Source organism: Xiphophorus maculatus, chromosome 13 (genome assembly GCF_002775205.1).
Source record: "Xiphophorus maculatus strain JP 163 A chromosome 13, X_maculatus-5.0-male, whole genome shotgun sequence".
In the NCBI taxonomy this organism is placed as follows: Eukaryota; Metazoa; Chordata; class Actinopteri; order Cyprinodontiformes; family Poeciliidae; genus Xiphophorus; species Xiphophorus maculatus.
Genome location: NC_036455.1, coordinates 8,702,998 through 8,716,993, shown reverse-complemented (window position 1 = coordinate 8,716,993; position 13,996 = coordinate 8,702,998). Strand labels below are relative to the sequence as shown.

The 13,996-nt window shown below is 34.8% G+C and overlaps 1 protein-coding gene across 2 annotated transcripts; it reads right to left on the bottom strand.

Annotated features, from left to right (window-relative positions):
* Positions 1-447: 447 nt before the first annotated feature.
* Positions 448-13,579, bottom strand: vps45 (vacuolar protein sorting 45 homolog). Of its 2 annotated transcripts, XM_023344771.1 has the most exons (16): positions 13,314-13,579; positions 12,190-12,324; positions 11,364-11,424; positions 11,156-11,235; positions 10,323-10,391; positions 9,358-9,399; positions 8,903-9,040; positions 7,683-7,793; positions 6,658-6,792; positions 6,129-6,242; positions 5,069-5,236; positions 4,321-4,479; positions 4,111-4,218; positions 3,851-3,972; positions 3,525-3,656; positions 448-2,812 (listed from the first exon to the last, which is right to left on the bottom strand). In XM_023344771.1, exons 1-16 carry the CDS (start codon positions 13,404-13,406, stop codon positions 2,731-2,733), a joined length of 1,749 nt encoding a protein of 582 aa, XP_023200539.1. In that variant the 5' UTR covers positions 13,407-13,579; the 3' UTR covers positions 448-2,730. The 2 variants fall into 2 exon arrangements, with proteins under 2 accessions (XP_023200539.1, XP_005805541.1); XM_005805484.2 differs by lacking the exon at positions 9,358-9,399 and having other exon boundaries at positions 13,314-13,578.
* Positions 13,580-13,996: the final 417 nt, after the last annotated feature.

The following is a 13,996-nucleotide window of genomic DNA, read 5'->3' as shown; positions in this document are numbered from 1 at the left end:
AATTAACACAATTATTTATGGGTTATACTAGATTTAAACATAAGGAAATATAGTACATATATTTTAAAATATATTGAAGAATGTATTCAGATATTTGGGACATATTCTTAAAGGGATCAAATATAATAATTACATTGTTCTTACAGTGTATATTTAAATATATAATCTAACATCTCTTACTATTGTTGAAAAAATTAATCAAGTTTGTAAATATAAATGTAAAAAAATTACTTAAAAAATATATTTTCTGATTTTAGAAAAACAAAATACTTTACAGCAGAGAAGGCAAATGAACTTTTTTTTGCATAATACCTCAATCACATAAATTAATACTAATAATTATTAATAATAATAAATATTTGATATGTGGTGGAAACAACAAAGAGTTTCCTGGTTGCAATACACCTCATCCAACTTTAAAACCAAATTAAACCAAAGTTAAACAAATATATTTTAAAATACATTTTAATATATTCACCAGTATTACACATATTTCAATTCATTTCTGTGTGATACAGATTCAGATCCCAAACACAGTTTCAACTCTGTTTTTTCTTTTTAATAGTAATCCTTTCAAATTCACATTCAGTCAGAAACATGTAAAGGGAAAAATTAAAGGATGTAACAAGAGAATCACTGCATGACAGAAGCAAAATAATGTTCCTTAAACCAAACAGATGAAAAACTGCACTTTAAATCGAGGACAGAAAGCACCAAGAACCCTAATTAAACAACCATTGCTTTGAAAATTTTGATAAGACTATATCAGTTGATTATATCCTAATTAAATTTGAAGATAATTTCAGTTTTCTGGTCTGTTACAGTACACAATGTCAAGTCCTGGCAGCTAAGATACAGCACAAACTGTAGAGCGAGTGCTTGAGTTACTTTAGAAACAAAAACCTCTGCTCTGGAAAAGAAAGAGGTTAGAGCAAACATTTTTATTTTTATTTTAACCTTGATGCTAAGAAAAATATTTCAGATGTAGGTAGAATATTGACACTATTACTTTTGATATGCTAGTTAGCATTAGCACAGCAGCACAGGTAGCAAAGAGTTTGAAAGCCCACAAGCATTTCCTCAGAGGTTGCAGCACTGTTTAGATACTAATAAAATATTATCAGCAGTAGACCATAGAAGATAGAAAAATAAACATGTTGTTTATGAATAAGCTTGGGTTAGCAGCATGGAAGCAAAGCTATCTGCTACACAAAGCTAAAAACAATAGCCGTTTAAAACTATAGCTAGCTATTGCCTCATGAGTTCTAGGATTCTTAATATGTTTACAAAATAAATCATAGCTTCATAGTTTTGACTCTGTTACAGAACAAATAAAGAAAAATGTTTTATTTTTTGTGTTTTATGTGAAAATGAAACTGAATCGTCACATGTTATGAAAGCAGAGCTAGTTGCTACAGGAAGTAAGTCTCATTTACACAGTTGAAATGTTTAAGCAGTTTGTCTTTAGGTTATTAAGATCCTTAAAGAAATATCTATAGCAAAAGTCCTGCTGTTAAAGAAATAAATAGTATATCTGAAATGAAATCTTAATGAGCTGGTATGTTTTACAAATAAGCTAGCATTAGGACTGCAGCACCGCTAGCTAACTACAAAGCTCTCAGAAGCCATTTCCTCAGACATTGTAGGATTGTTAAGATCCTAATAAAAATATTATAAATTGCAGAGCTACTACAAAAGACAAGTAATAATAATAAAAATACATGCAGTTAATATGTAATGTAGAGCTAGCACTGAGCTATCTGCTGCAGGAAGCTAAAAAAGTAGCAGTTACGAATGAGCAACCGCCTGGTATGTTGGAAATTTTTTTAGATATTTGTAGATTTGTAGCTTTCATCATGCAACAACAGGCCACAAAATAAAAAATAAACATAAAATTTAATTTTCAAAAGGTGTTACAGCAGTCAAGCTAGTGCCTACAAGAAATAAGAAAAAGAGCGTTTTTAAAGTTTTCAGTTGGAAATTGCTGAGATGCTCATAAAATGGTCCTAGAAATAAAGAGAAGAGTCAAAACAAAAAATAACCAATCTGAAACTGAATCTTTACATGCTGTTACTGCTACAAGCTAAGTGTTAGAATTGCAGCACAGCTTGTTGCAACAGGAAGTCAGAAAAGTAGCAGTTGAAGGCTCATGAAAAGTTGCCTTTCCTGTGGCAACACTTTAGAAAGACAATCAGTGTGTGTTCAGTAGTTAGCCTTTGAGAATGTTGCTGTAATACCAGGGGTTAACAAACGCAAATACAAAAGTTCTTGCTTTGTGTTTATTAGTTTTCCAACAGCATCATAAACTTTTAAAGGTTATTATTTTTAAAGCTTAGACTGCAGCAAGAATTAAGAGGCCTCTCTGCATCCTTTTCTTTTCCCGGGTCATATATTTTAACCTACATTTATTAAAGTCAATGTTATTATTCATGAATTTATTCACTTTCAATGAGCTGAATCAAGACTCTGACAATGAGATGGATATTCAACCATGACCAGAGTGTACAGTTACAGACCTGAAAACAAGACCGTTTCCAAATGCTACATTTTTCCTGATTGAGTAGCTGTTAATTTGCCTGTAATGGGTGTTTGTTAAACACAAACCCGTTGGTATTTGAAAAGGACATCCAGGCAATTCACAGATCTCTGGAAGCTCCTCTAACTACAGATGTAAACAAGCAGAGGGAGAGATGAAGTTTATTATACAAGAGTCAGAACGAGAGTTAGTGTTCATCGCCTGGTGGAGTGGCGTCCACTTCCCTGTGCTCTGTCGCCGCTGTGACCCGTCGCCAGGATCACCTCTTCAAGGAAACTGGAGAAAAAAAGAAAAATGTATTTTTTTAAAAGCTAAAATTAAACTGAATATGTATGAATGTGTAATTTATGTGCTCACTGTAACTCCAAATAAAAATAAAAATCTGTTTATATGTAGCAACGTTTTATTTGAACAATATTATAGGTCAAAATCGGTTGATTTATTTGCCAAGTTAAATTTCTTTTTCTCCTGCTGCTCTTGGCAGTTGGTGGTTACCATAGCAACCAGTAACTGACAGCTCCGCCCCCTTTTTTTTCTGTTGCCGTGTAACTGTGAGGCAGAATCTGTTGAATTAACATTAACTAACTTATTTATTTGAATAAACACAGTGAATCTGACTGTGTCTGTTGTAAAGTCAATCTGCTGGACCTGAGATGATCAAAGAACAGTTTCATATATATAATAACAGTAAAATGATCTAAGCTGAGATCCAGATTCAGACATTTTTAGCACTGAAAATATTTCACCTTTCTTCGGGCCAAAACAACTGAAACAAAATGTCCTCCAAAAATTTTCCTGTCCAATAAACTATATATCTAAAATGGCAAAATCAAAAGGTTGTCTGTTTATACTTCTTTATAACTACACTTAGATATGGAGTTCCACAAGGATGAGTCCTTGAGTCCTCTTTTGTTTGACTTTTTTTATATGTAGTGAAGTGAATCTAACTAATAATAAAAATAAAAATCAGAGTTTGAGAATTCGACACCTCTTAGTGTTGTGGATGGCGCTTCCTCCCAGCACAATCCGAACCCCCGGAGTGTTACGATTCAGGTTGTAAACAGTCAAAGCTTCTTCATACGTTGCTCCACCGATCAGGAACACCATAATGTCCTGAGGCCTGAAACATGTTTTCAAAACGTGACTTTCTGGAGAAAAATATCTGTGTATCTGTTGAATTTTATAAAGGTGTATTTTCATTCCCCTGCTCTAAACTCTTACAGATGTAAAAAAAAAAAAAAAAAAAGAAAAATTAAATAAGTGAATTTCTATCTTTGAGAGTAATTTCTGTAAGGATTCCCACAGGTGTGTTACCTGTCTCTCAGGCTGCTGGCTCCCAGGTACGGGAACTGACTGTCTTTGAGTCGACCTTTAATCAGCTGATCCAGAGTGTCGTGCAGCAGAGGCTGATGCTGTGTATACACGTTCTCTACGCCCTGAGAAATTCATCAAAATACACAATAAAATGCTGTTTTTTCTGTGAAACCTGCAGTAAGGTACATGCTTCCTCAGGCTTATCTGATTAAGTAAGTAATATTTAAACAAATATTAAGATCAGATGTGTTTTTTTTTACCTTTAGTCCTTTGAAGAACTGTTTGGTGATGGCGACAGCATCCGTCGGTGTGATGAGGTCACTCCCTCTGATTCTCTTCCCACCGTACTCCACAACCGACTGAACCATCTGTAGCAGGAAAGCACATCGTAAAGCTTCAATCTGCCATCCAGAGGCCAAAATCAGTAAATACATGCCTACGTAAAACTAAAACCAAAAGGCTGTGATTACCCTGCGGTAGCGTTCAGAAACTCCCTTCCTGCTCAGCTCCTCCATCAGCGACGGGAGGATGCTGCTGCTGTGGCGCTCATACCTCAAAGCGTAGAGCATGACGAGACGGACGGCGTCCAGCTCCGAGACCCGAGGATTCTGCAGCAGCCGCCGAACGCTCTGACAGAAAAGATGTCTTAAAGGTGACCTACACTTCTAAAAACATGTTCGTTGCATCTTCTGCACACAATCATTCTTAGATAATAAGACTTTAGTCTGATCAGTTCTGCCTATTTCAAGATCCCTTTGGAATGAGCTGTTTTAGAAAAGCATTAGTAAAGCCTCCTGCACAGCCAACGAGAAAACAGGAAGTGTTTTCTGAATGGCAAAACAGTTCAATACAAAAATACTTTATTGATCCCAAAGGGAAAGTAAATAAGGTTACGCATCATAACAAAAACAGCAAAGTGTAAAAAGAATTGGCAAAAATCAGTACAGATACAGTGAATCCAAAACAAGAAGGAACGGTTGTCCAAAAACAGAAAAAAAAACTCAATAAACAACAGAGCTACTACAACCAGGCTTATTGCCAGACACCAAAAAACATTAACTTATTGTCAAAAAATCTTAAAAAAAAACTTTAAAGAGCTTGAGTTGTTTTTAGAAACAGTTGAGATCAAAATGTTCCAAATGTGAATTATGCATTTAATCTTCTGCTGTTCTTTAGGTTTCTGATTAAAGACTGAGGTGAGATGATGAAGAGCGTTACCTGCTGAGCGTTAGAGTGGTCATTCTGACAGGCCAGCTCCTGCTCCACCTCCGACACCTCCATCAGCTGCCGCTCAGACACCAGCCGGGACAGCTCCCCCACCACCGTGACGTGCTTCGACACGGTTCCCGACATCTTCTTAAACTGAGGGTAGTTGTCCACAAACGCCTGGAGGGATGAAAAAAATCATTCGTAGATGATGAGATTTCAGTCAGGTTAGATTTGTCTAAATTTTATCTCCTCTCAGAATGAGCTGTTTTAAGGCCTCTTGTCACTTTAAATCCTAACAAGCTGCTGGCCACGCCCCCAACTCAGTGTTTACACTCACAACTGAAAATGGCTGCAAACAGATGGGCAATTATACAACTGTACAGCTTTGAAAAGCAGAAGTAGAGCCTCCTGCACATCCAACAAGAATGCAGCAAGTCAACAACAAAACACTTGTCTTTTCCAGCAGCCATTGTACAGCACATACAGCAGGAAAACCAGCTGGCCAAATGTAAACAGATTATAGAAGCCTGGGAACTTGAGGCTCTGGATGGTCAAGAATTTTTAATTAATATGAGTTACAACAACATTTAATTTCCCTTTGGCATCAATAAAGTATTTTTGAATTTTAAGTTACCGGAGCCCAGCTTGGGTTGCTAGGTAATGGGTTGGGCTCTACTGGGGTTGCTAGGTAACGGCGCAGCAAGTGCTGATTTGTGGTGTTACATTCTAAATGTTTTTGAAACGGCTCAATTTCCAGACACCAAAAAACATTAATTTGTTGCCAAAAACTGGCTGGGAGTTTTTAGAAAATTTGCTAGAAAAAAGTCTGAGATTTTGAGATTAATTTCAGAAATTTTCTAGAAAAAAAACAGAGAAATTTTTCAGTACGAAAAATTGAAAATGTTTAACTTTTGAAACTCGGTGGAAATTTAATCTTCCTTTCTGTTTGTTTGTTTTCTATCTACATTAGCCCCAAAAAAAAAATAAAAAAATTGGATTAAATTGTTTTATTTTAGTTTTTTCAACTCAATAAATCAACACCAATAAATTCAACTCAATAAATCCCAACCTTCATGTCAGAAATGGACTCCAGCTTCTGTTGGTCTTTGGGTTTCTTTTTCTGGAAATCTTCCATCAGGTTCTTTATGTTGGTGCCGATCTCCCCGAAATTCAGGTACAAGTTCTGAAAACAGAAACATGGAACAGAACAAAGTTATTTGAAAATTTTACATGATGTTTAATAATAAGGATCTCTAGTTAAACCATTAAAACCCGACAGAGACTCAGTAGGAATATCTTCCCAACTCAAAGAATTTAAAGGGAAGTGACAAATATTATTATTACTTTACTCTCTTTTTTTCTTAGCCTGGACCTAATACTCCATCGTATAAGAGAAACCTAAATGACAATACAGGTGTAGAAGTTGCCTTTAAACAACCGATAAACACAATAAACAACAGAAACTCTCAGATTTTTAGTCACACTGTGTTACTTTTGTTTTGTAAGCCAGATTTAAATTTAATCAGCTTGTTGGTGTGAGAACTCAGAAATAGTTGAGCGTAAACAGGAAGCCATCATGTTTTTGTTTCAGGACTCACGTTGGCATAAAACTCGTCGTTCTCGGCAGACAGCACCACTTCCCTCAGGTCTTTGCTGATCCCCGGGACTCTGGACAGGTCGATCCGGTTGTTGTTCAGACCCAGCAGCTCGTGGACCATCGCCTGGTACGTCCACTGTGACACACCGACCGCGTCTCGTCAGCAGGGGGAACATTTCACACAAAAACAAACATCCCAGCAGCACAGTTCATCGCCACTATTTCTATTTTCTCAAAGTAACGAGGGGATTCAACACATTTATACATACAAGAGTTAATAAAATCATGTAAATTTTAAAAAAGAACCTTAAAAAATTCAATAATAAATCATAAAATAATATTGAGTTGGTGGAATTTATACTTTAAGTGAAGATTGTTGGATTGTTTTTAATCTATCTTCGACACAGTTGAAATTTTGTGTTTTAAAGTTTCTCATTTTGTCCTTTTTTAATGTTTGTAAAATGTTAAAATTGTTGAGGTGGTGGATTTTAATTTTATGTTTTGATTTTGTTTGTCTTAAGGTATTTCTCTTTTGTAACATGTGTAAAAGTTTAATTTTATTATAATGTTTGTGGTGTGGATACCAGGAAGAAAACTCTCTACTATGATAAGAGACTAAAGAGGATCCTTAATTGAACAAATAAATAATTACTTTGTAATTGTTTACAAGTTCAAAGTAAACCCAAATGTAAATTATTTCAAAAAAATACTTAACTGCTATCTTGATCACTTTCCAAATCAAAAATATCCCATAATGAACAAAAACTTTCCAAAATGATGTCATAAAAAAATCCGCTTTTACAGACATTTTTATTTAGATTTCATATTTACAGTAATAATTAAGAGTTAAACTTGTTGTTAACTGGGTTTCATTTAATTTCAAAGATGGGATTCAGAAACAGAATAAAGTAAAAATCCTCTAAAATTAAAAACCCTTGTTTCTTGAGACAAGTTTAAAAAAAACCCTTAAATATAATTAAATAAAAGCTAATTATTATAAGGAACATATATCTGTGTTCTGGTCACCTGGTTGAGCAGCGGTGTGATGGCGTCGTCGCTGCGGTCGAGGATCAGCAGCAGAGGAGGAACTTCAGTCTTCCTGAAGTCAAACAGCTCGTATTCCTTCGTGATGATTTGCTGAAAGCAGACAAACAAAATTTAATGATCCAAAATACGTTAAGCTCACAATTTCAATAAAAAAGACAAAGAGCAGAGTGTACTTTCTATGTTCTTCAAAATCCATGAGAAAACAAAAAAAACTTGCTTATTTTAAGTCCTTAATATTGATTAAAAAGTACTAGATCCACTGGTAGATTACTTCACTTATTTCAGAATCAAGGGGGCTAAAGCCGTTACCCAGCAACCACAGCCACGCCCAGTCCGTCACCTAGCAACCAGTTCTAGTTCCACTGGCAGACTATTTCACTTATGATATTTTTCTCATGTTATAAGCCAAATAATCGCCCAGTATCAATATTAAAGAATTATTGACTTAAAACCAGCTACTATTTTACTGAAAAGTTACTTGTAAGTTAGTTTTGTTGTGTTTCAAGTACACTAAAATATTTTCACGAGAAACTGAACCAAAAATACTTTGGTCTAGATTTTGTGTTCATGCAGTGTGTCATATTTAATTGCTTGTAAATTTGTTAATAACCTGCACAAGATGATATAGAGTAAAAAAGAAAAAATGTAAAATGTTTCTTTGCTTTATTTTTCACTGAATAAACTTTTGGTTCTCTGTTATCAATACAAAATTAAAATCAAAAGGTAAAGTGCATATTTTTTTAACCAAATCAACATTAAAGGCCTTTATTTGGTTGTGAATTAGTTCTTTTAGATGAATGAAAAGGAAAGAAATCTGGAAACTAAAACATATGTATACCAGACTTTTTGTTTTCTGTACATTTACAAACTTTTAAGTTAAAAAAATCTAGTTCCACACTTTCAATGGGCAATTTGTTCAACTGTGGTTGTTTTAAAATGTGCTAAATAAAGTCAACATTTTGTAGAAATCAGTTTTCACTTTGACATTAAAGAGTTTTTTTGTCAGAAAATGCTAATTTTGTTTATCACGGCTGATTTATAAAAACAATAAACAGTAAAACAATCCAAGAGGGTGAATAAGTTTTATAGGCACTGTAATTATGACTAATTACAAGCAAAGTTAAATGTTGTACAGGTGGAATAGGAGAAAAAAAAGGGAAAATGTAACATGGAACGTAAAACGCTGTTGTGGTGGAAACCTTGACGCTTTCTGCGAGGCGTTTGGCCATGTCAGAGGACAGCTGGTAGCGGATCATTGGACATTTCTTCAGAGCGAGCAGGACAGAGGTCAAACCCTGCGTGCAGCGCGACAACATGGAGGGTTCCCAGGTCCGACCCTGAAACACAAACAGGTTCTCAGAGAAGCGCCGGACTGTAACGACACCAACCAACAGAGAGACGCCCATCAATCAGAACCGATCTGTTTCACCCAGTTTATTAAACAAATCCAATGTTAGAACCATTTTCACTGTCAAGAAGAATCAACCACCACCAGCAGGCACTTTGATGACCTTTCTCCTGAGGTTCATAAAAATCAGATGAAGGTTTGATTCAAACTGCTGCTGCTAGCATAGAGCTAGCAAAGAGCTAGCAGCAGCAGTTTGTTGGTTCTCATCAAAACGTTTTTAAATCAGAATCAGCAGCTCTCACCTACCGGGAAACGGTTTCGGCCAGATAAAACCTGATCGGTGCATCTCTGGTCGAGAAACAAAGATGGCGAATGTGAACATGACGAACAACTTTCAAATAAATGGATGGACTCACACTTTCCAATAATTTAATTAAAGTATAAAACTTCCAGGGAAGATTATTCTGAAGAGCTTTGGGATAAAAAGAAATGCCACATTTTGAAGATTTTTCTTATAACTGTCTATTCCTTTTTAGATTAAAAATACACTAAAAGATGCAAATATTTCAATTCCTATTTTAAATAGAAAAATAAAGATTTCATTGTCTCAAATGCAGTAATTGCATTCCTCTGATGAGCATTTGGTCATTTGTAGCAAAGGATGCATCTGCAGCTAAAGAAATACTTTTAACATCAACATGAAATTTTATTTTTACAGAATTAAAACCAGGTAAAGCTAAAACTGAATACTTCAATTAATGATTAATTGATTACTAAATTAGTTGACGATTATTTCAAATACCGATTAACCACAATCACAATATATCAGTCCTAAAAAATTCTAAAAACTCTTTGTACTCTCAGAAATCCATCTTTGTTCATCTTAACTGCCTCACACCGACCCAAAAAGACAACATGAATTTTAATTGCTAAATGATCCAGTTTTTATGTCATGGGCAACATGGACACAAACTGTGATCCAACAGGAGTTCTGACCGCCGTCTATCTGAACCAGAACTAACGTTTCAGGTAAAATAAAAACGTCTTTTCTATTTGATCGCTTGAACTTGTGGCACTAAATGCTCCACGGTTCAGGGATTTCAATCCCAACAAAAAATAAAAACATTTGCTCATGCTTTCAAAACAAAAAAAACAGATTAATAAATGACTAATATTGTTTAAGTTTTACCTAATAAATGCTACATTTTTTCTCTTTGTTTTGCTTTTACTTGTCTATTTACATAAAATATAAGAGCTTCCATCTTTCTTACCCTTGAAACTCCCTGCAGGTTGAGAGAAAACAGGTGAGGATTCACAGCGATGAAATCTCCATAAAACTCCTGCAGAAAAACACAAACACACACTCAGTAATTTGGCTTTTATTGCTCAAAAACAGCATTTTCAGATGTTTATTTCATTCTGTTTTGCACACAAAAATAAAATGATTCCACAAACCAAATTTCCACATGAGAACATGTTAAAAAATTTTTGTATGCACCAAGAAAAGAAAAACATACATGGAAGAGAGCTGCTGTGAAACAGATGGTAAGATTAGATATCACAAGAAAAGATTATCTTTTTCTTATAAACCGTCTTAGCAAAACCACTCAGGAGTTCATGTAGAAAAATTGTTTTAATGTCAAATAGTGCAAAAATAAAAATACATAATCTAATAAAGAAGTAAGAAATTTAAGCTGTCATGGCAGAAAATGGAACAAAAGAGAAACAAATGAAATACAACAAGATAAAAAAACAATACTGTGTAAAAGTATAAATACATCAATATATTTATACAAAAAAACCCAGATGCGTGTATATAAATATACATACACACACAATTATATAAATATTATGAGACCATGAGGAAAAGAAACCAAACACTAAATTATTACAATTTCTGAAGACAACTACAGTCCAGAGTTAATTTAGAAACTGTTTATTTCTGAAAAATATTTTCATTTTTAAATATTTTTAGCAAACTACAAACTCGATAGACCATTTATAAAATCTCATTTATAGTCTGCAGCTGCAGCATCTTTTATGTCTGTGGGTAAGATGTAAGTTTATAAACATTAGAGTAAAGCTAACATATTTCAGCTCTCACCTGGACTTCAGCCACCACTTCCTGTTCATCTGCCTCAGCCAGAGCTTTGATCTCACTCTTACTGATCACATTACTGAAGTCTGAAACGGACACAACCACAAACCTTAAAGGAACAGCAGCTTTGATTTACAGGAAACTAGTAAAACAAGCATCTTTGTCTCATCATAATCAGCCTAAACCGTCTCAGTAAAACCGTCGGCTGACGTACAGATGAAGTAAACGCTGTACTTTGGTCTTCTTAGCTCCTGGATTAGATGCTGCACGTTCTCCTGCAGCAAAAACAAAAACTAATGTTAATCTCCCTTTTTTCATTTAATGTTGCAGTATACAGCTGTTATGTTTTCTACATTTTTGTTGAAACTGCCACTTTGTCTTTACAGTATGGTATGAGATGATGAGCTCCTCTTCCAGTTCTAACTAGTAACAACCAATCAGAGCCAGAAGGCGGGTCTTATTGCTGTCAATCAAGCCCATGTGCGCGCCACAGATCATCTGTGTCATATTGCACTGTCACAATAACAAATTTTACTGGATGATAAATTGCTCCAGTAGTTATTGTGATAAATGATAATATTGCTGTTTTGAGACCATTTTCAAATAATATAATGCAAAAACAAATTCTCAAAAATCAATTAACTTTAATTCCTAATGAATATTTAACACTGGAACTGGAAGACACTTTAAATATTTATAATAAAAAACAAAACAACAAATAAAATGAATTATGAAGTCTCTGTAAACAAAATTATTCTTCAAAAAAAGGGGTAGAGGTGATGAAAACACCAGATTTAAGAATTTTATCATCCAGTTTTTGGTAGAAAGAGAAAAGAAAGATAAAAACAATAAATCATACAAATGGAAATTATTGAGTTTGTTTTAAATTATCAATTGATTAATTGATTTATTACTTATTATGACAGGTCTAACTGTCATGTAGTGAAAGTTTAATAAAAACATATTATTTATAAAAGTTAGATAATGCAGCTTTAAAGAGTGTTTGCTCAGATTGGTGGAAACGTCTCCGGTTTTCGTACCTTGGTTGGACGAAGGAAGCAGATGGCCTTCAGGTGCTTCATGCTGTCTCTGCTCTGAGAGTCGATCCGTTCGAACAGGTAAACCTCCTTCTGCAGGATTTCAGACTGGGTGTAAACCACACTCACTATGCTGGTCTGGAAACACACAAACATGTTTTACTCTGATGCAGCCAGAATAAACAAGGTGGACAAACAAGGGCTGAAATGATTAATCAGATTACTTGTCAGCTAATTTTATAATTGATTAATTCTTAATTTGGGTATACAGACTCATAAAAAAGGCCATTTCCTGAAATAATAGAAACATATTCAGAGAAGATATTAGGCCAAAACTGCGCAAAAAATAAATACATTTTGCATTTAAGATAAAAATGACCTTTGTCTGTAAATATGTTTGACCCAAAACTCCTCAAGTGGCATTTTTAACTTCACCTTGTTCAAATTCTGTATTAAGACAATCTCCTATTGAACACCTTTTGCTATCAAATTACTAATCAGTCAACAGATCAGCACTACACTGTACTGATGTTAAGTCAAGCAGAAAAGGATGAGGTTCTCACATGTTGATATTAGAGGTTTTTTAATCTAAATTTCCTATAAATGATCAAGCAATCACTAAAAGAAAAATATGTTTTTGCATTTTCTGTTCATTTGCATGAAACAAGATAAAATGAGGGAAAGTTCAATGGGATGTGAAAGCTTTCCAAAGCACTATAAACAAATCATTTGGGAAAAGCACTTTTTAAATTGATTTTTGAAAAAGATTAAACTATCAGAAATTAAATCTAGACAGATGATGGATGATAGATGAAGGAATCTCAGATAACACTATAAACATCCACAGCTGAGCTAAGTGCTAAATATTGTAAGATACTTTCTACACCTCAATGCACTCTTTGACATCCAAAATAAAAAAAAACATTCACACACAAACCTAAAAACACTAAAAAAGATCAACAGGATCACCACACAGAACCAGAACCGATGCTATATAATTGCTTCACTGCAACACTAGGACTCTAGATTTACACAGTAATCCTGCAGGTACACACAGTAACAACAGATACCGGACTGTTTTAGTCCCCAAAGCTCAGACGGTACCACATCAGCCAGCAGGTTCTCACCGTCTCCTTATCCATGAGCAGAACCTTCATCCCGGGCCCGCTGTTCTCGATCATTTTGGAGATGTACTGCTTCACCGCGAGCGTCACGTTCATGATGGCGACGCTGAGACACAACTGCGACAAAAACAAACAAACAAACAAACAAAGTCTAAACCGGCGGTAAAATGCCAGCAGCGCCCGCTATGGAAGCTCTGTATGCCTGTTTTTGTTGTTGTGAAGATCTATCAGCTGAGCTCTTGAGCTCCGAGGACCGATGCAATCTTCTTCCGGGTCTCTGACGTCATTACGTACTACGTATCTCATTGTTGACAGATACGGCAGTGATGGAAAACGCGGACGAAAGTTATTGAACGAAAGTAAAGCACGACTTTCTTTGGGAAAACTTGTGATAAAAACTCAACTGAATATAAAACTTATTTTAAATTATTATTTATTGATCATTTATTATTTTTTTATCATTATTTTTCTCAATTTTATTTTATATATATTTATTTAGTCAATCAGAATTTGATTTGCTAGTTTTACACCAGATATGTTAAAACTTACATATTCCAGAAAACGTTTTTGTCTCATCAGTCCACTGAGTATTTTTCTTGGGGACCAGATAAAGATGTTTTTTGGACATTTTGGTCTTGCCATTGGAACTCCCTCATGGTTGCCATTTTTGCCCAGTTTCTTCCTCA

Coding starts and splice junctions, on each gene's coding strand:
- vps45 (XM_023344771.1), bottom strand. CDS start 13,406: ATGAACGTGACGCTCGCGGTGAAGCAGTACATCTCCAAAATGATCGAG. Junction 7,794..8,902: donor GCCTCGCAGAAAGCGTCAAG/GTTTCCACCACA, acceptor GTCTGCTTTCAG/CAAATCATCACGAAGGAATA. Junction 5,237..6,128: donor AGTCCATTTCTGACATGAAG/GTTGGGATTTAT, acceptor TCATCCCTCCAG/GCGTTTGTGGACAACTACCC.